Source organism: Equus quagga, chromosome 1 (assembly GCF_021613505.1).
Source record: "Equus quagga isolate Etosha38 chromosome 1, UCLA_HA_Equagga_1.0, whole genome shotgun sequence".
NCBI classification, from domain to species: Eukaryota; Metazoa; Chordata; class Mammalia; order Perissodactyla; family Equidae; genus Equus; species Equus quagga.
In genome coordinates this window covers 17094537-17114670 of record NC_060267.1, presented here as the reverse complement: position 1 = coordinate 17114670, position 20134 = coordinate 17094537, and the positions used below count along the sequence as shown (strand labels likewise).

The window sequence follows — 20134 nt, the reverse complement described above, 5'->3', positions numbered from 1 at the left end:
ATTCAAAGCCTTCTCAATTGGGCCCCAACCCACTGTTCTATGGGGCTGTCTTTACCCAGCTGGCACAGTGCCAAGGGCCCCTAATACTTTTAGGGGCCCACAAAAATGTTTTCGTTTCTTTTAAATCAGAAGAAATAAAAGGAATACAATCAGCCTGGATTGTATTCATCTTTAAACCAAAGCAGTTGTAAAAGATAATTTTTAATACTTTTTTATGAAGTCAAAAGTGCCTAGGGCCGATGAAAGTCAAAATGGGGCCCTGATCATTCTAGCTTCCACATCCACTGCTCCCTCAGCCTGCTGTTCTCTTGGTTTCCCAGATCCACTTGTACCTTTGTCCCTCTGTGACTTTTCTCATGCTTGATTGTTGCTTGTGTGAGATCTTTGCTTACTGAGCCCTTCCCACCTGAGGACTCATCCTTCCAGATCTAAGGTCAAAGTCACTACCTTTGTGAGGCCTTCCCTGATTCTCTGAAATGGAAGGAATTCTTCTTTCTAACTCACCTGGCACATCTCTGAACATCTCCAGGATTGTCATAATTTGCCTTCATGTCTGTTTCCCCAGCTAGAGAGTGAGTTTCATGGAGGAAGAGCCTCCCCTTAGATCTCCTCGTGTCTACATGTGCTTGACCCACAGTATGTAGGCTAGATTGGGGGCCAGAGGATGTTTGGGGACAAGACAGTGGCTGTGACAGAACTTTTCAGATGGGTGTGGTTCTTCACAGCCTGAATCAACTGATTCTCCAAATGGATCAGCTAAGGGACAATGCAGGGGAGGAGGAACCCAACGCAAACTTCCTTTACCAATGCCATACAACCTTTATTTCCCCTGGGATCTCATGTCCAATTTTCTTCTCTTTCCAGGAGGGAACTTTTCCCTTTCCGCACTCCAGGTCACATCCTGGCTGCTCTCTCCTCCCCCTCTGGCAGGGCTCCCCCAGAATCTTTCCTCTCTGGGGTCCTGAAGGCCCTCAGGGGCCCAGGAGACCTCCTATAGTGTTGAGTTGTGCCAGGACAGGCAGCTGTGATCCCACGGCACCCTCATGTGGTGATGCCCAAGATGACAGCCTGCTACTGAAAGTTGGAAGCCCGCCTGGAAGGAATGTGAGCCCTCCTCTAGGCAGCTAGTGTCTGTGTCAGGCAAAGCAGTCCTGTGCGCTGGGGTCTGACTTGCTTGAAGAGCTGACATGCGTGTCAGGTCTGTTCCACGTGGGGACATCACGAGAGCACAGCAGACAAGGCCAGTCATGCTCGACTCCACACGCTCGCCCCTGCCTCCTCAGACTTCCCAGGACTCTTATTAGCCTTACCCGGGTCTCAGCCTCAAGGCTGCCAATACCTTGCCCAAATTACTTCACTTATCTGACCTCAGTTTCATAATATAAAAATGATAGGGTTGGACTAAAACACGGTTTTCAAATTGAGCTTATAGACCTTAGACGTTCAGTGGTTGGTAGGCATTGCCCTCCCCCACCCTCAATTTCACCCATAGCTACTTTGCCTTTTAATTACATTACATTTGGGGCATTGAGAAAAACAGTTTCGGGGCTTAAACCTGAGAATCACTGGATCCGTGAGCTTTCTTTCAACACTAACATCCTAGGATTCCCAAATGTGGTCTCCCTCATGGCTATCTGGCCCCATTGTTTAGGCTTTATGGAGACCAGCCAGACAGAAATGATCAGAATAGGGGGAAGAGGGAACGGCAAGGCTGATAGCTAGTTGTCTAGTGTTCTTGTGGTGTGGTGGAAGGAGCCCTGATTCAGCATTCAAGCCTGAGGCTCAATCTTTGCTCCAGCCATGCACCAGCTGCGGGACTACAGACAAGCTCCTTTGCCTCTCTCTGCCTCAGCTTTCGTATCTGTAACACGGGCATGGTGCTTCCTGGCATTCTCACAGGATTATTGTGCAGACGAAGTGAGGTAAAGGATTCCTGTCAGCGTGCTTTCTGTAGACTATAACTGGCTCTATGAACTTCCAGGAATAGTAGCAAGCCTCTCTTAGACCTCTAGTCCGTCTGCTAGAATAGACTATTTCACCAGATTCTGCGGGTGCTCTAGATGACCAGGGACCCAGGACGTGGCTACAGAGGTGCTTTTCTTGAATTCAGCATTGCTGCCCTGGGCCCTATCCCAGCTGCCTTCTTGGCTTTGGAAGTCTCTGTTTCTAGGAGAGAAGGAAAGCTCTAGGCCAAGTATAATGTATTCTAATGGTCCCTTCCATCAATATGGAGGAAAAAAATCGGTCCAGTGTTGTTGCAAGGAGTAGGAAGGTCCTGCCTTGACATCCACTGGGTTTAGAAATCCATCTTTAAGGCCTACAGAGAAGCTCATGATCAGATTCCCAAAAATCCTGTTTCCTGAGTAGCTTGTGGGAACTCCCACGGGGCGTGAGCCAGGGCCTAGATGAAGAGCCAGTGCTGGTGGGGGTCACTGGGATTGCAGGAGGCCATGGCTGGCTTTTTGTCCTCAGACGTCAGGCAGGTACCAGATCCTGAGTTCCTGATGAGCTGGTCCTAAAAGATGACACAGCAAAGGGTCACTGTGGGCCTCAGACCTCTAACACTGCTACTAGGGGGCAATAAGATGGGGGCAACACATAAAAGGACAAGGGAGCCCAACAAGGCACAGAGAGGACATTTCCAAATGCCTCTCCTTGGAGGCCAGATACTCTGGTGGGATGTTTCCTGAGTTTCCACCTGTGTCTGGCGCCATTTGCTCACCTCAGCTTTAGCCTGAGTGGCTGGAATAGAGGAAGGCAGGACCATAGGATAATTGAAAAATGCTTTCAGGGCCACCCTCCTCCAGATAACCAGTCTCAAAGACCAGGGCCACTGCTACCCACCCCACTTTCTTTTTTTAAAGATTGGCACCTGAGCTAACATCATTGCCAATCTGGTTTTTTTTCTTCTTCTTCTTCTCCCCAAAGCTCCCCAGTACATAATTGTATATTCTAGTTGTAGGTCCTTCTGGCTGTACCATGTGGGACACCGCCTCAGCATGGCCTGATGAACAGTGCCATGTCCGCCCCCAGGATCCGAACCTGTGAAACCCTGGGCAGCCAAACTGGAGTGTGCGAACTTAACCACTCAGCCACAGGGCTGGCCCCCTCACTTTCTGCCTTTGATCATATTTAGACTCCCCCTTTCCTGTAGCCCCAAGATTAGGCTCCTCTCTTCCTAAGCTAGGGACTTGGGATTGGGGTAGAGTGGGGTGTGGTGGCTCATTGGGGGTGCTAGGTTGGGCTCAGCACTGTAGAAGTTACATTATATATCCTGAGGCAGTGTGGTGTAATGGAAAGAACCTGTGCTTTCAAGTTAGACTTAACTAGGTCTGACTCCCAGGCCTGCCATTTACTAGTGATGGGTCTTAGGCCAGTCACAAACTTGCTGAGCTTCAGCTGGCTCATCTATAGAAATGGGGACACCACCTACTTGGGAAAAGCCTCTCAAAGATTAACAAACCAATGTACGTGAGTGCATAGCTTTGCACTGGCACACAGAGGGCAGGCAGGAACCATGAGTGACTCTTTACCTTCATCTACTTGGGTTCAACCTAAAAATACTTGAGCCATGACAGAGCTGGCCGTGAACCATAACCCCTGACCCCATCTTTTTTTTTTTTTGAGGAAGATTAGCCCCGAGCTAACTGCTGCCAATCCTCCTCTTTTTTCTGAGGAAGACTGGCCCTGAGCTAACATCTGTGCCCATCTTCCTCTACTTTATATGTAGGATGCCTACCACAGCATGGTGTACCAAGCAGTGCTATGTCCGTACCCGGGATCTGAACCGGCGAACCCCAGGCTGTCGAAGAGGAACATGTGCACTTAACCACTGCGCCACCTGGCCAGCCCCCGACCCCATCTTTATATTAGCCAGAACCAGCCATCACCAAATATTATTTAAATCCCAAGAACCCTGCTTGTGCCAAGCCCACACTCTCCATACTTTCTACATCCTCCTGACCTGCCCCATGGTATCTCAGGCAGAAGATGCAGAAAATAAGGAGGGGGCAGTTGTATCCTCAGGTTCTTGATTCTGAGCTTTCTGGGCAGCAGGCTCACCTGAGTCAATTCCCATTCCTCGTCCTTGGGGACTTGGCTATTTTTGCCAGTGAAGTGACAGCTCCTAAGGCCCAGAGTGCCAGCACTGGCATGTAGACACAGCTGCTTTGCGATGTTGTGGCGAAGGTCCCTCTGGGTTGTGTACTCAAAGTACTAGAAGTTAAGACAAGAAGAAGTCCTGAAGGGCAGGCAGAGAGTTTGCCCACCACCTTCCAAAGCCAACTGCCCAAAGATGCCAAACAGAGATGGCCTCGTAGGGAGGAAAGCAAGCGAGTGCCAAGACTTTAGCAATTCATGTGCTACCTTCAGATTTTTACTAGATCTGGGCTCTACTGGAAAAATACTCAATATTTTTTCTTTACTTTTATCTTTCTTTTTTTTTTGAGGAAGACTAGCCCTGAGCTAACATCTGCTGCCAATCCTCCTCTTTTTGCTGAGGAAGACTGGCCCTGAGCTAACATCCATGCCCATCTTCCTCTACTTTATATGTAGGACACCTACCACAGCATGGCTTCCCAAGCGGTGCCATGTCCACACCCGGGATCTGAACCAGCGAACCCTGGGCCACCGAAGTGGAACGTGCGCATTTGACCACTGCACCACCAGGCTGGCCCAGATATTTTTTTCTTTAAATTAATTAAAAAGGTAACTTAGCCTCATCTTAAGCATTACCTGTGAAAACAAGTGTTTGATATGCCAGTTCTTTGTCTGATAATAAATTAGTATTAAAATAAAAAATGTTCACCAATGTACCACCTACAATCATTTTGCAGGCCAATGGTACAGGAAATTGCTTTTGAATGACTCTGTCTTCATTTGCACATGCTGAGCTGGGGCATTGTAGGGCCTGGAGTAACTGTGGGAAGTCAGTAGGTGGTCGTTTTGGGGTCATGATTCTGTCATAGGATCAGAGTGGTAGCTTCTGGGCACGGGAGGCATTGAAGATGGAAGTTGAGCGCAGCTGAGGGAAAGTGCTCAACAATTCTCTGCAGTCACCCTAAAACATCACTCAGCGGCTGGCATCCTCCAGCAAGCCTTCTCCAATCAACAGTCTTCCCCTCGCACCCTACCTCAAGCCCCCAGCACTGATGCCCAGTGCTCTCTGGATGTCCTTAAGTCGTACTTCAGACCTTGTCTGTTTCATGCAGTTCCCCTCACACCGGGCACTTTCTGAGGGCAGGGATGGTATCTCCCCGACTCTAGTCCTCAGGAAAGGACTATTTTGGGCCCGTGAAGAGAGGAGCTGCCCTGGAGACAGGCTTCTCTCTTGCCTGTCCTGGTACAGTGGGGCTGTATACCTGGTACAGTGGGGTTGTATACCTGGTTGCCGCCAAGGCCGTGGCAGGTGTACATGATGAGGGGCTTCCCTCCATGGTTGTTCTCACCCACATCCAGGCAGTGATCAATGCCAAGGTTCTTGATCTGCAGAATGGTGAGCAGAGAGGGGAACCAGGATAGCACAGTCAGTTTTTTGGTTTGTGGTGTGGGGCCCAACTGGAATAAATTTGCATGGCTGGACTTTCCCTCTGTGATTTTCTCCCCTCTGCTCATCCTTTCTCCTCATCAACCCTGATGCCTGGAGTTAACAGCAAAGTGAGGTTCAGAGCCTGGAGGCCGAGCAAGGGCAGATGGGCACCCTCCCCGGTGGCCAGGTCCCTGGGAGAAGCTCTCAGCACTAGAGAATTTCCTTATGAGCAATGGCTCTCAAAGGCATCAGCATCACCAGGGGACTTGCTAGAAATGCAGATTTTCAGGCCCCAACGCAGTCCTACTGAATTAGCAGTCAGTGGGTTTTTTGGGTTTTTTTGAGGAAGATTAGCCCTGAGCTAACATCCGCTGCCAATCCCCCTCTTTTTGCTGAGGAAGGCTGGCCCTGAGCTGACATCCATGCCCATCTTCCTCTACTTTATACATGGGACGCCTGCCACAGCATGGCTTGCCAAGCAGCACAATGTCCACACCCGGGATCTGAAACAGCGAACCCCAGGCTGCTGAAAGCAGAATGTGTGCACTTAACAGCTGCGCCACTGGGCCCCCCGCAGTCTGTTTTTAACACGCCTCCTAGTGATTCTGATGCAGGCGAATGTTTGAGAACCACTGCTTATGGGTTGTTTTTCTCTTACAAGGTTTTTTGCTATCTCTAGAAGCCCCAAAGTGGCCTCTCGGTCCTCCTTCTAAATAAAGGAGCATGAAGAGTAAAGGTCAATTCTTGTGTGTCATCCATCTGTGGGGTAAGTGGTCCTGCATTTCTCCAGGGGGTTCTGTGATGACAGGTAGGCACGCTGGTACTCAAGACTCACGGCTCCATAGAAGGTGGGCTTCAGGTCAGGGACAAACATCTCTGGGTAGATGTTTTGCAGGAACCAGGAGAAGTTGTGACAGTGTAGTCGTTCCCTCAGCTGCAGTCGCTCCGAAATGTCACCAAAGGATTTCTGTCAACCAAGCCACCCCTAAGGTCAGTTCCATCCAGTCTGACCTTCTTGTCCAGGTTGAAGTAGCCCAGAGTTCCTGGGGCCACTTCTCCCAGGCTGGGTCTCATGCTCATTCCCGCTCAGGACCTGTTGGGGCTACCAGCTCAGCCTCACTCCAATCCCAGACCCCCTGCCTTTGCTTTGCGACTCCCACCCACCGCCCCCTTACCCCTCATTTCCTGTGACTTCCCAGTCAGTTTTCTCCCAGTCCCCGACTCTGAGCCTCACAGAGCAAAGAACCTCCTGTAAGAGGTTCATCCTCCAAATGTCTTTTGCCTCCCCTCCTAAAAGATGCCGGGGCTCTCCACGCAGGGACAACAAAGGGGCCCCTCCTCATTGCCTAGCCTTCAAAATCTCGCCTCCCTGGGTTCTCACTCACAGGCTCTGAGGGGTAAAGGGAGGCACCAGATGGCAGAGATGGGTGGACCCTCTCCCATCAAGCCCCTGACCAGGGTCTGGGCTTCTGCACGTCTCTTCACCCAAACCTCCCCTGAGCACCACTTCCTCTCACCTCTTGGGCCATCTTTGCTGCCTGCATATTTCTCCGGTAGAAAATCTCCTTGTAGCCATCCATCCAGACCTCAGCCAGGCGCACTTGGTTGCGAGCAATGACACTGATGCCCTTGGGGAAGGTGTGGGGGCTCTTGGTACGGAACACGTGGCCTACCACAGAGCAGGGGATGATCTCCAGCTGGCCTCCACACTGCCACACCTGCCATAAGAGGATACAGGATGTGGCCTTCAGGGGGTGGGTGGGACAATCTCCCCTCAAGCAGCACTGTTCTAATCCCAGTGTACCGGACACCAGGTCCAAGGACCCAGGGCAGTGCTGCTCTCTCTCCCTGGAAAAAAGGACACCCACCAGGCTTCTTGCTAGGCCATGACTGCACAATCCCTGGCTCTCTGATCTGGGTTCTCTCTGATTAAAGCAAATGGAAATTTGCAGGGTTCTGAGGGTTGCTAAGGCCCGCTTTAGGGAAATGAGGGTGGCTAATTTTGTGTCCGTATACCTATTCTGAGCTCTGGTCACTTGGCTTTTTGACCTGGAAATGTGATTTTATCAGCTCAGAAGGTGTTACTGGAAATTCAAGCTCCCCCAAATCAAGATAGATTTGTGACCTGATCAGAGCCTCAGTGCATTAATTATAGCAAGGATAGTCAACGGCCAGGTGGCCTGTGGCAGTCACCCGAGCCTTTAGCACAACAGCTTCCAGGAGAGGGACTGAACAGAAGTCAGAGCCTCACGGATGAGCCTAGAATCAGAAGCCTGGGGGTTCGGGTGACTGAGGTGGTGACCCTTGCCTACGCCAGTGGGCTGGGTGAGGGTAACCCTCCCACCTGTGTCTTCTCTTTTCTAGGTTTTAGATTGGGAGGCATGCTGTTATTGATTTTAGTATGGCAGCCACAGAAATACACACTCATAGTCACAGTAACAGCAGGTGTCAGTGATGTGCTTAGTATGTGCCAGGCATGGTGAGTGGCTCACTTCATGAACGAGCTCATTGACTTACTGTCACTTCTCTACTGGCATGGCGATTTGGATAGATTTCATGCAGAGGCAGTCCCTTCTGCCTAACCTAATCCTGATTTGCCTAATTTCTGGAACCCCTCCGCGTTCTGGGGGCCACCGTCTTCTCCCACAGTTATGAGGGGCCTGCTCAGCACGGAGGAAGACGACTCCCAAGGCTACCAGGGCGTGTGTCCTCTGACCCGGAAAAGGGAGCCTGATTTTTCCAGAAAAAGGACAGTGATGGCTTACTGACCTGTTCCACCTTCACCCTAACCCTTTTCCCACAGACTTCATGAAAGATATCCTCACATGTCCAGTCCCTAGCACCCTTATTGTCCCTTCCCTCTGAGGAGTTGTGTCCAGTCATTTGTTCCAAGTTGTCTAATCTGATTCCCACAGCCGGACCGCCATGGACAGGGAGGGCAGCAGAGTGAAGGCAGAGCCATGACAGGAAACAACCACCCTTTTAAGTTTGGCTCCAGATGAGCTATCCCTGAGGCTGCCGCTGCCTCAGAGACAGGACCTCAGGCTGTCCCCTGGGACGCTGTGGTTCCCCCGCGAAGCCCTCCTCACTCTCACCCGGAAGGACATTTCCACGTTCTCCCCTCCCCAGATCTCCATCTGATTATCATAGGTACCGATGTGCTCAAAGTAGGACTTGGAGATGGAGAAGAGGCCACCAGCAAACGTCGGGGATCTGGAGAGACAGACGGAGAAGCATGTGCATCTTCTGGGGGGAAGAGGAGCAGGAGCCTGGCGGGGAGGGCTGTGGACTCACTGCTGATGCCTCCTGACCTCCCTCCCTCCTCCTCGCCTCTTTCCTGGGATGTGCAGCCCCTATCCCATAACTTAGCCATTTAGCACATGTTCACTGAGCTTTTATGATGTCCTCTTCACCTTCTAGGACCAGGTCAAGGGGAGCTGTAATCATCATTACTCTCTTATAAAAGGCACTCATTCATTCGTTCAACTGAGAGTGTATCAAACACAGGCCACCAGGGCCTGAGCTACACGTTAGGCAGGCAGAGCTAAGAAAGACAGATCCCATTCTCTGAGAGTCACTTTAGTAGCAGAGGGCAAAGCTACCACAGTTTGCTTTTCGGCAGCAAAGTTCCTGGAGCATAGTAGATACTCAGTTAACAGAAACTGTGTCAAATTGTTTTTGGAGATAGGATTCAACCAAGAATGAATGAATATTATGAGCTCGATAGACCCCATGCTGTTTCAGGGTCCCTGGCCCTTCAGGGACTACAAAGCCACAGTGTTAGTATGAGCCTAGCCCTGGTGCTAAATACTGCATGAGAAACCAGCTTGGGGGGAAAGTTACCAGCTGCTTTGAACAGAAGACACTGATAAGAGATGCTCCTGGAAATAGAGGAGAAAGTGAGGTGAAATCAACCTCATCTTGGACTGCAGGGAGCATTTGGAGGTTAGAACAAGACTCTGGCTTTCAAATGCAGGGAGGCACAGACCTGTGTTAAGATAAATTGACAAAAACATCTCATTCCTAGAATTTAGATACCAGGTTGCTCATAAGAGGGGCTGGGCTAAGGGTGAGGGTACTCAAATAGATCCGGGGAAGCATATGCAAGGTGGAAGGCGGGGTGGGGCCGGGGGCGAAGTGGGCAGGAATACCTACATAATCATTAGCTGTTGGCGGCTGTGCCTGGCCAGCCTGGCTTGCACGGGGCTTTGCTGCCCTCAGTGGGTGGCTCCATGTGGTACAACCAAGCAGAAAAAAAGAGACTGAAACTTCCTCTGTAAGCCCAGAAGGAACAAAGTGCTTTACACACAGCAGAGGCTCTGATCTGACCCTGACGTGACTCTGTGGTGGCTCCTGCAGCCGCTTTCTGGAAGGAATTTCAGTTGGGAAACCCTCATGCTCAGGCAGGCTTTCTGTCACTGGTTCTGGCCCCTCTCGCAGGGGTTCTAAGCCAGCCCGAGTAAGGCTTGGAAAGGCTCACAGTCCTGGGACTCCAGATGAGCACTTTGGAGCTAAGTGGCTTCTTCTTGAGGGTCTCCTGGAACTGCGGCTGTCTCTTGGCTTTGCGGTCTCTCCGACCGAAAAGCCACTGACAAACTACTTCTGAGGATAAACCCTACATGGGGAACTTCACTGCAGACCCACAACCAACAGGCAACACCTGTTTTTCCTGGCCTACTTCCTAGGGTCGCCTGGGTCCTTTACAGGTTTCCTCCACTATCTAAAATAGAGGGTTCCTACGAAACTTTTGTAAGCCAAAATGGCAGAAAGCGAAAAAGCAATTACCGTTAATTTGCATCGGAAAAAATTTTGAGCATTCCCAGACCCAAAAAATAACCTAGCGAAAAAAATCGAGATAAAGCACAGATGCTCACAGACACAGTTCAGAACTACGGGAGGTTGATGCTGAGACGCGGTGTAGCTCCTGGGGAAGGAGCCTGCTGGCGCCACCCTTGCTGCTTGGGGTGCGCACTGCGTCTATAATGCTGAACGCTATTCCCGCTTTTCGCTCTTTTTTGTAAAAACAAAAATCCTCTTTGATTTCTTTCAAAAGTCGAATGTAGGTCTTTCATAAAAGCAAAGAGGCGTGAAGCGAACTTTTGGATAGCACGGGAGACTTGTACCTCGCCTCTGAGCCTCCTGCGAGCTTTGAGAGTGGAGGATGGGAGGGTGCTGCCCGCAGGCCCCCCGGGGGGATGTAGGCCACCAGGGCACTGGGACCAGGCAGCAAATTCAGTCCTCAAACACTGGAGCTTTGTCTTCCAGTCGTCTGGTCTCTGGACATCGGAGATGGGGACGTCAGTGATGGGCGGGGGCCAGGTGCCCTGCCCCTGACTGTGCCACTGTGTGCCTGCCTCCCATCTTGGGGGAGGGGGTCTTTGCTGCTGTACACACCAAACAAAAGACATCTATGAAACATCAGAGACTAAATAGGGAGTTCCAACTTCTTTTCTCTCTCCTGCCTTCTCTCTCCCCTTCTTTCCCCTTCTATTGCTATTCTCCTCCTCCTAACAGAGGCAAAGCAGCTGGCCGTCAGGATCCCTGGGATTCCTTCCTGTGGCACCCATCTGAGCCCTCCCGACTGAGGCCCTGGGCAGCATTTCTTAGGATTTGGGCCTGTGGAGGGGAGGAACTCCAACCCTCTCCTCCGTTCAAGCCTTTCCTCTTGCCTCTGCTCACTGTATCCCCAACCTCTGCTTCCCTCCATCCCTGATACAGACTCAGTTGATCCTTAAGTTTTCTGGCCAGTATAGGAGAACAGTGGCACCACAGGATACCCTAAAAGTCACTCTCCAACTCAGTTTGGCTGAGACATCTGTTAAAACAAACCTGTGTCTCTAACAACACCAACAGGTAATCTTGGAGAGGGAAGGACAGGGTGGGTGCATCAGGGGAAGCCAAACCCCGTTGGCTTTAAACAATGGATAAGCTTTCAAGTAGCCCCTCTACAGCCCAGGGGTTGGCCAACTACAACCTGTGGGCCAAAGCTGGCCTGGCCATATTAGGCTCTGAGCAAAGAGTGGTTTCTACATTTTAAAAAAACAAAACAAGGAATAATATGCAACAGACTGTATGTAGCTGGCAAAACCTAAAATATTTACTATCTGGCCCTTTACCAAAAAAGTTCAGGGCAACTGCAACAAACTGCAAACTGAAGAACTCTTATCTATTTTCTTTCTTTCTTTCTTTCTTTTTTTTTTTGCTGAGGAAGATTAGCCCTGAGCTAACATCTGTGCCAATCTTCCTCCACTTAATATGTGGGTTGCCACTACAGCATGACTAACGAATGGTGTAGGTCTGTGCCCAAGACCTGAACCTGTGAACCTGGGCTGCTGAAGTGGAGCACACTGAACTTAACCACTACGCCATGGGGCTGGCCCTCTATTTTCTTTTAATATTTTCTCAGTCTTTTTGAAGCTAGTGACCTGGGAGCACAGACCACCCCCTCTTATTACAATGGCTTTTCAACAACGGCCTCTACCCACCATCTCTCAGTGCCTCTGCAAGCGCCAGTCCCCTCCTCCTCTGTGTAGGGAGGAATAAATGGGATAAAGTATGGAAAGCCCTTAGTCTGGTGCCCAGCACACAGTTAGTGGTGAACGAGAGCAAGCTGTTACGGCGCGAGGCAGTATAGTGCCGTGGTTAGGAGCACGGGCTTTGGGTCTGACTGGCTGGGATGGGCATCCTTGTTCCACTTGCTAGCTGCATAATCCAAGGCCAATTCTTCATCCCTAGGAGCCTCCGTGTCCTCACCTGTGAAACAGGCTAATCGCAGTACCTACCTCATGGGGGATGAGGATTAAATAAATTGTCAAGTGTTTCATAGAGCACCTAATAAATGTTGACCTGAGATGGGCCAGGTCCCTGGAACTGGGTGGGCCTGGGGCCACGGAGGCCAGGTTAGGGGCTAACCAGGCTCTGCTCCTTACTTGATGGGGTAGGTCTCATCCTTGCGCCTCTGCTTCTCATGTGGAGGCAGAGCCTCCCAGCCGAAGCTCAGGCTCCAGTCAAAGTTGCCACGGCTGTGGACTCTGCCCCTTTGGACCGGCTTGGAGAACTCGAAAGTGTTAAGGTCGATGGTGACGATGTCTGGGCTCACCACCGCTGTCTCGTCCTCGGCGATGCGAGCCAGAAGGGGCTCCAACCAGCCATGGAAGCACTCACCTGCAGGCCGGGGCCAGGAGACAGCAGTCAGGGTCCAGCACACAGCTGAGCCCGTGGCCCCATGCCAGCGGGGAGATCCAGGAGGACAGGAGAACCCTCCAGCCACTCCCTAGTTACAGGCAGAGAACCACAGGCAAGCTCCTAGCTGCAGAGAGCACAGAGAGATCTCCTGAGACCCTCCTACCTCCCCCACCCGCACCACCAAACGGTGGCGGCAGCCTTGGAGGGGGAGAATGGAGCTCTCGGGGGAGTAACATGGTCAACTCAAATGATCCAAAAGCACAGGGAAGGCCCTGGATGGGTGTCTCCCGCCCATTCTCTGGATCGGGCCTCCCCACCCCATTGCAGATTTCTGAAGGGGGTGACCCTCCGCCAGGGGTATCTGCACCTCCAGCTTCAGCTCCAGTTGTAGGCTAATAGTCCCTTTCATTTGTCCTGCCCTTTGAGATGTTCAATGAACTGCATACATTACTTTATTTGGCACTCTGAGTAATACTTCTGTTGGTGAGTAAGGTTGGTATCCTTATTCTCTCTTTACAAATGAGGAAACTGAGGCTCAGTTAGTGTCAGAGCCAGATCGAAAAACCAGGTCTTCTGACTCTGAGTCTACAGCTTTCCCCAATAGATATTACCACTTTTTTTTTTTTTAAAAGATTTTATTTTTTCTCCCCAAAGCCCCCCGGTACATAGTTGTATATTCTTCGTTGTGGGTGCTTCTAGTTGTGGCATGTGGGATGCTGCCTCAGCGTGGTTTGATGAGCAGTGTCATGTCCGCGCCCAGGATTCAAACCAATGAAACACTGGGCCGCCTGCAGCGGAGCACGCGAACTTAACCACTCAGCCACGGGGCCAGCCCCAGATATTACCACTTTTAGGGAATGGTCTTTATTCCCGACACCAGTGGGGAGGTGTTTTGGTTTGGGGCAAGTGGGAGGCCTTGCTGGCTCCATGTGGCCCTACAGGAAAGCTCTACGCAAACCAGTTCCCAGTGGTGACAGGAGGCCTCTTCGAGGCACTGGGCTCAGAATGAGGTCCAGATCTGGGGAGGGAGGCCCAGAGGAGCATCTGGGGCTCCAGAGCACACTCCCAGCAACTGTCAGTCGGGTCACCAACTGCTAGGGCTGTTGTGCCTCCTGATGAGACTTCCTCGGGATTGGGGTGAGAAAGGGGTCAGAGGGTGGAGGAGTCCCAAGCCTCCTTCACTCCTGGGACAGAAGAGCAAGAAGTGATACCACAATCCCAGCCCTCCACTCTGCCAGAGAGCAGGGGACTAGACCCCACGCAGGCCTCCTGGTGCCAGGCCGGCACTCCTGTACTCACAGTGGGCGTCCAGGAAGGTGAGCACCTCTGCCTGTGCCACGCTGGCTCCCAGCAGTCGGGCAGTGATTAACCCCGTCCGCTCCTTCTGCCGCACCACCCTCACCACCTGCAGCTGCTTCACGTACTGTTCCAGTTGCTCCTTTAAGTATTCTGGAAGGGACAGTGTCATTGTTGCCAGCTCTGCGACTTTGTTGCAAACCTAATCCCCTGTGGGCAGTAAGCCAAGCCGCTCTCCGGCCTCCAGCAGGCTGGATTTGAACCCTCCCCGTGTGCCTACTGCACTAACCAGTTCCAGAGAAGCTGAGGTGGGGAAGCGGGAGGAAGGAGGAAGCCCTGTGTGTGGGCAAGCGTGCCCTGCCCCCGAGGCCCACCCTGCCAGGACACCGGCTCTGCGGCGCCCATTCTGCGCCTGTTGACTCAGGCACCTTCTCTAAGGGCTGACACGGGACCTCAGAGTCGTGTTCCTTTGGTCTCAAATCAAGTATAAACTTCCAACAAAGGCTCTCAGATGCCTCTCTTGGTCTCTGCACCCTCCCAGTCCCCATCTCTCAGAGCCCTGATTCCGGCCTCCTCTCCTCTCCTTTCCACACCCGTGGTTGTGGCAGTCCTTTCTCAGTGTCCGACCCCCTGTCTCCAGGCTCTTCAGAGTAAGTTTGATAGGCAGAGCACACACAAATGTTGACTTCCAGCTTGCTGGATCAGCAGCAAGAAATCTGACTCGAATCCTCTTCATTACCTCCTCTGCATGCGGAATTCTTTAAGATGAAAAGATGCCGGGCAGTTTTTTAATTAAATTTTAAAAACATGTCTCAAGAGCCTGCCCTGGGCCAGGCACAGTGGTGATCCGGCCGCCCAGGGGGTGGGCGGTTGCCAGGCAGGTGATCAGGGACCTGACAGAGGTAGTAGGGGGCTGCGGGAGCCGCAGGAGGGGCAACTATCTGGAGTTTCGGGGGGGGGCGATTTGGGGGGGGGGGTGTGCTCTTTGAAGGGAGGGGGTGTCTCTACTGAGACCTCCAGCTCCTGCTGAGTTGGGGCTTACCACACGACCCCGTTATTCAGGCTAAGTCCTCAGACCATTAAAAATGGCTCTATTCCGCAACCATCCATCTTGAAACATACCCCCAACCTTACCTATGTTTTATTAACTGCTCTTGTGGTTTATCTGCGCCACCGTCCTGTTCCCGACTGGGCAGAACGGAGTTGCCCGTAGTTTCAGAAGTGAAAGTGGAGGGCAGGGGTGACAGATGGGTGTGTCCTTTCTCTTTCGGGCTGTAGGATGAGCCAGGCGCTCAGGCCTTGTTTCAAGCGCAGTGTTCTACAAACTGTGGGGCCTGAAGTCAATTTTGTGGGAGTGTGATTGACCCTTCTCTCCCACACACACACACACACACACACACACACACTATGCCCAAAACCTGAGCACCTACTGTGTGCCAGTCATTGAACTAGGCACTTTCATGTTGACCTTCTTATTTAATCTCCTCTGTGAAGATTAAAACACTATGAAATAGGGAGTACTGTCCCCAATGTTTGAGTCAAAATTAGCCTCATTTGGCAGCCCTGCACTCGCTCAGCAAGCACGTGCTAACACTGCCTGGGGACCAGACACGACCCTGGGTGGGGAGGGGCCTGGGCTGAGTCCTGCCCCCAAGGAGCTCCTGACTCCGGATCCAACAGCAGCCCCAAGTGCTGGCTGTAACAGGACAGAGGGAGGAAGCCCAACCAGGAGCCTCTCGTCCTCGGTGTGGCTGATGTTTCCCCCGAGAACTCGCTTAGCCGTCCTCACAGGAAGTTCACGGTGGCGGAGATAACCCAGGGACAAACATCACAGGAAGTGGGTTTTGTGGTAAGAGACTGCGAAGCGCTGAGCCGTGAGCCTCAGGGGGGCCTGAGCTCCACAAAGCCCTTCTCCCATACCTTCCTGCCAGTCGAGGGTGGCTAGGCTGGACCTGGGGATTCTGAGCGTGGGCCTCAGGCCCCTCGAGGGGAGTGAGACAACTCCCGTGAGTTATGCCCCTCCTGACAGTCTCCTGTCACACCCCTGGACCCACTGGACACATGCCCCAGAGCTGAGTACAGCAGGGCCAAGTGTGGAGACACAGCCGAGCCCAATCATACTTTCTTACATACCCCGGTCAGTAGTCTCCTAATTTAGGTTCAACACCCCACCACGCTGACCCAGCTTCATTCCTCATGACTGGCATCTATGGGGCTCCTATGACCTCCAACACACACACCTTACTCAGTCCCGTGGTTTGCAATGTCATCTATATGCAGAGGGCTCCGGGGTCTTTTTCCTGGCCTTGCCATCTTCCCTAGATGTCTAACGTGCCTGAAACAGAACTCTGGGTTTCCCCCCAACCTGCCCCCATGCTCCCCCATGTCAGTACTCGGCACCAGCACCCTTCCCGCTGCTCTAAGCTCAGTATCACGCTGGGTTCTCCCTTTCCTCACCCTCCACACTCAGTCCATCAGCAAGTACTGCCAGTTCCCTCTCGTCCCCATTGTCACCCCAGCAACAATGCCTCAGCTGGTCTCCTGGCCTCTACTCTACACCACTCTTCCCAAACTATTCTTGACAGAGCAGCCACAGTGAGCAGCAGAGTTAGCTCTTAAAACCATAAATCAGATCGTGTCACAACAGCGGTTTAAAATTGCACTTTAAAACAAATCCAAACAGTATGGTGGTTCCCCCAAAATTAAACAGAGAATTACCACATGAGCCAGCAATTCCACTTCTGGGTATGTACCCAAAAGAACTGAAAGCAGAAACTCGAACAAATATTTGTACACCCATGTTGACAGCAGCATCATTCACAATAGCCAAAAATTTGGAAACAACCCAAATGTCCACGGGTGGATGGATGGATAAACAAATGTGGTCTATACAATGAAATTTTCAGCCTTAAAACGGAAGGACATCCTGACACAGGCTACATCATGGATGAACCTGTAAGTCATTATGCTAAGTGAAAGAAGCCAGTCACAAAAGGACAAATACTGCATGATTCGCTTATGTAGGTACCTAGAGTAGTCAAATTCATAGAGACAGAACATAGAATGGTGGTTGCCAGAGGCTGGGGGAGGAAGGAATAGGGAATTAGTGCTTAATGGGTACAGAGTTTCAGTCTGGGAAGATGAAAGAGTTCTGTAGATGGAAGGTGGTGGTGACGGTTTCACAACAATGTGAACACATTTAATGCCACTGAATGGCACACTTAAAATGGTTATGATGGTAAATTTTGTTAGGTATATTTTACTACACATGCACACAAAAAAAACAAACACTGACCTTTGATTACAAAGGTCTTATGATTCAGCTCTGCTCACCTTTCTACACTCACTCTGTACCAGTGTTGTTTCTGCTTCTCAGCTCACTTCTCTTTAGCCACGCTGGCCTTATTTCTGCTCCATTAATATGCTAAGCCTCAGGGCCTTTGCACTGGCTGTTCCCATGGTGGGGAACACTCAGAGAAGCTTTTCCTGGCTACCCTGACTAAAGGAGCTGCCTAATGACTTGCCAGCCCATCACCTGCATTCTTTCTTCCCCTCTTATTTCTTCATAGTACTTATTATTATCTGAAATTATATAGTATTTTCTATCTTTCCCATTAAAAAAATAAGCTCCAAGAAGAAGAGACTTTGTCCAACTGGTTCACTGCTGTACTCCCAGGGCCTGGCACCTACTAGGTAACTAACAAATACTTATTAAGCAAATTAGTGACAAATACTTATTAAGCAAAGTAGCCTTTGGTTACTCTTGTGTACTGTCTCCCTCTTCTTTGGCTTTTGAAAAATCTAGAAAAGAAAAGCAAAAATACTTTCTTGTCAGGAGGACTTCCTATCTAACTTTTCCTGTTTTCTTTGCTTTTATTCTACTTTTATGTCCATCCATACACTATCCAACCTCAGCTCTAACTGCAATGGGGCCATTTCTCTTGGTTAATCCCTTTGGAAGGATAAAAGCAGAAATAAACAAGTATAACACCTTTGAGAGTATTCTAGAATCCACCTGTCCAGACAGAACATTTGGACACTGGGTCATGTTTTCAAACCCAAATCAAGACCCCCTGTTGGCCACTTTCCATTTCCAGGTGTCAGGAGTAGACAGGCAGGTGAAATTGACATGTGAGACTAGATTTCTCTTTTTTTTGAGGAAGATTAGCCCTGAGCTAACATCTGTACCCATCTTCCTCTACTTTATATGTGGGACGCCTACCACAGCATGGCTTGCCAAGCGCTGCCATGTCTGCACCCGGGATCCGAACCGGCAAACCCCGGGCCGCCGAAGCGGAACGTGTGAACTTAACCGCTGCACCACCGGGCCAGCCGCAAAGAGAACGGAATTTTTTAATGGGGAAGAAAATATTGAAATGGAAACTTTCTCAGAAAATCCAGGACATAGAGTTACTATAGAGACCTTTTCCTATCTTGTAAAACAAGTACAGAGGTGAGAGATGGAGGTGATGAAGCAAGCTTACTGGTTAGAATAGACTCTGGAAGTTGTAATTCAACTAAAATCGGACCCTTCGGACAATTCCTGACTTGCGTTACTGGTACCTCTTAGGATTTCTGGAGGCCACGAGAGGAACTGCCACTCACTTCAGGTCTGACCAGCTCTGACTTCCAAGGGGAGATGGCAGTGGGAGAAATCATGGGCTAACCCAGAGTGCTCCCCAAATATCTCCTCCCGAGTTCTCTGACGTCAGGGCTGCCCCTTCTCTCCTTTCCTTCGCCCGCTGGTTCCTCTACCTTCCTCCTACAGAACCTGCTCCCTGGCCAACCCCACCTGCCCCATCCTCCTCTCTCCGTGAGCACCTTGCTCATTGAGGGTCCTGTTCACTTCTTGACTCTTGGGGTCCTGGTATGTGCTTGATTTCCTCCCATCCATCTAGCAGATTCCCTTGGGAGTGAGGCCTAGATTCTCTCCTCAGCCTCCCGCAGAGGCAGCGCAGGGCTTTCAACAAGGGGATGACTTGTTTGGGGCACAGGAGACCGATGGGCCTGGGGGGCCAGTTTTCAGAAGCTTGTGGAACATGCCAGACCAGAAGTGGACCCGGCTGCTGACCTGACCGGGCAGGACTGAAATCTGTGTCTGAGGTTGACTCTGAGGTGGGAAAGAAAAAGTTCCCCAGCCTGGCACTGGGCCTCTTGCCCTGACCCCAGTATCAAACGCCCCTATACTTGTGGTCATAGAGCGTTGCCAGGCGCCTGGATAGGAGGACAGAGAGCACGGTCATTGCATTTCAGTGGAGACACAGCCCTCGTTTGTGTGTGTGTAATGAGAGCCAGTTAATCTGATCAAAGCGTCAAACGTGTGGGAAATTTTATCCCGCTGTGGACTGCAGGGATTTCTGACCATAGATGTGAGTTTCTCCCTTTTCCCCACTGAAGCGGACATTGCTGAAAGTACTTCAAGAGTCCGCAAGCCCTCAAGGTGGGGTTGTTTATCCTAGGGTCCACAAATTCCCTGGAATTGCACGCAAAAATGTGGGTGTGTGCACCCTGGTGTGGCAATTCGACACAATTCTAGGGAGAGCAGCATAGCTGTTAACAGATTCTCAAAGGAGGCCAGGACTGGAAAAATAAGAATGACCAGTTTAGGTTTTTCAGGCCCTGATTCCAAGATGCTGGGATTGGCCCTAAGAGAGAGTTCAGGGCAACAAGGGCGTGACAACCAGAAAGAAGCGAACACGTGTCCTTCGGAGGGGCTACGGGAGCTCCTGCAAGGATCACCTACTAGGTACAGGCTGCCGTGCCCTTTAGATGCTGCCTGTGCCAGCCTGGCACTTGTCACTTGTCTAGCCTGCTCAGAGGAGTAGCCCAACTGGGCACTTGTACCTTACGGACTCACAAAATCCTGGGTGACAAGTTGAAACCATTTAGAACTTCCACCATATGTGAGTCAAGGGAAGAAGCTTCTGAGGGTTGGGTAGCACAGGTCTGGGGGGAGAAGGGTTACCAAGGAGCCCAGCGCGAAAGGAAGGGCAGCCACGCACTCCCTCCCATTCCATACAGCCACTCCTTCACTGCTAAGATTTCCTAGAGGCCACTTCCAGCCCCTCCCATCTCCGCCAGATTCTCTGCCCCTCCCTCCCAGAAGCCTAATCTCTGCGCTCCTGG

At 51.1% G+C, this 20134-nt stretch overlaps 1 protein-coding gene across 4 annotated transcripts in view; it reads right to left on the bottom strand.

Annotated features, from left to right (window-relative positions):
- Positions 1 to 799: 799 nt before the first annotated feature.
- GALNT6 (polypeptide N-acetylgalactosaminyltransferase 6) overlaps positions 800 to 20134 on the bottom strand; it is a 34484-nt gene continuing 15149 nt past the window's right edge. For 3 of the 4 annotated variants that reach the window (XM_046659020.1, XM_046659039.1, XM_046659028.1), the window contains exons 5-12: positions 14012 to 14161; positions 12457 to 12691; positions 8623 to 8740; positions 7045 to 7245; positions 6363 to 6494; positions 5383 to 5484; positions 4063 to 4215; positions 800 to 2515 (exon numbers count right to left, since the gene is read on the bottom strand). In XM_046659020.1, coding sequence (XP_046514976.1) covers positions 2402 to 2515; positions 4063 to 4215; positions 5383 to 5484; positions 6363 to 6494; positions 7045 to 7245; positions 8623 to 8740; positions 12457 to 12691; positions 14012 to 14161 — 1205 coding nt within the window. In that variant the 3' untranslated portion in view covers positions 800 to 2401. Of the gene's footprint in view, positions 2516 to 4062; positions 4216 to 5382; positions 5485 to 6362; positions 6495 to 7044; positions 7246 to 8622; positions 8741 to 9370; positions 9409 to 12456; positions 12692 to 14011; positions 14162 to 20134 lie in introns of all 4 variants that reach the window. The other variant, XM_046659050.1, reaches the window with a different exon arrangement.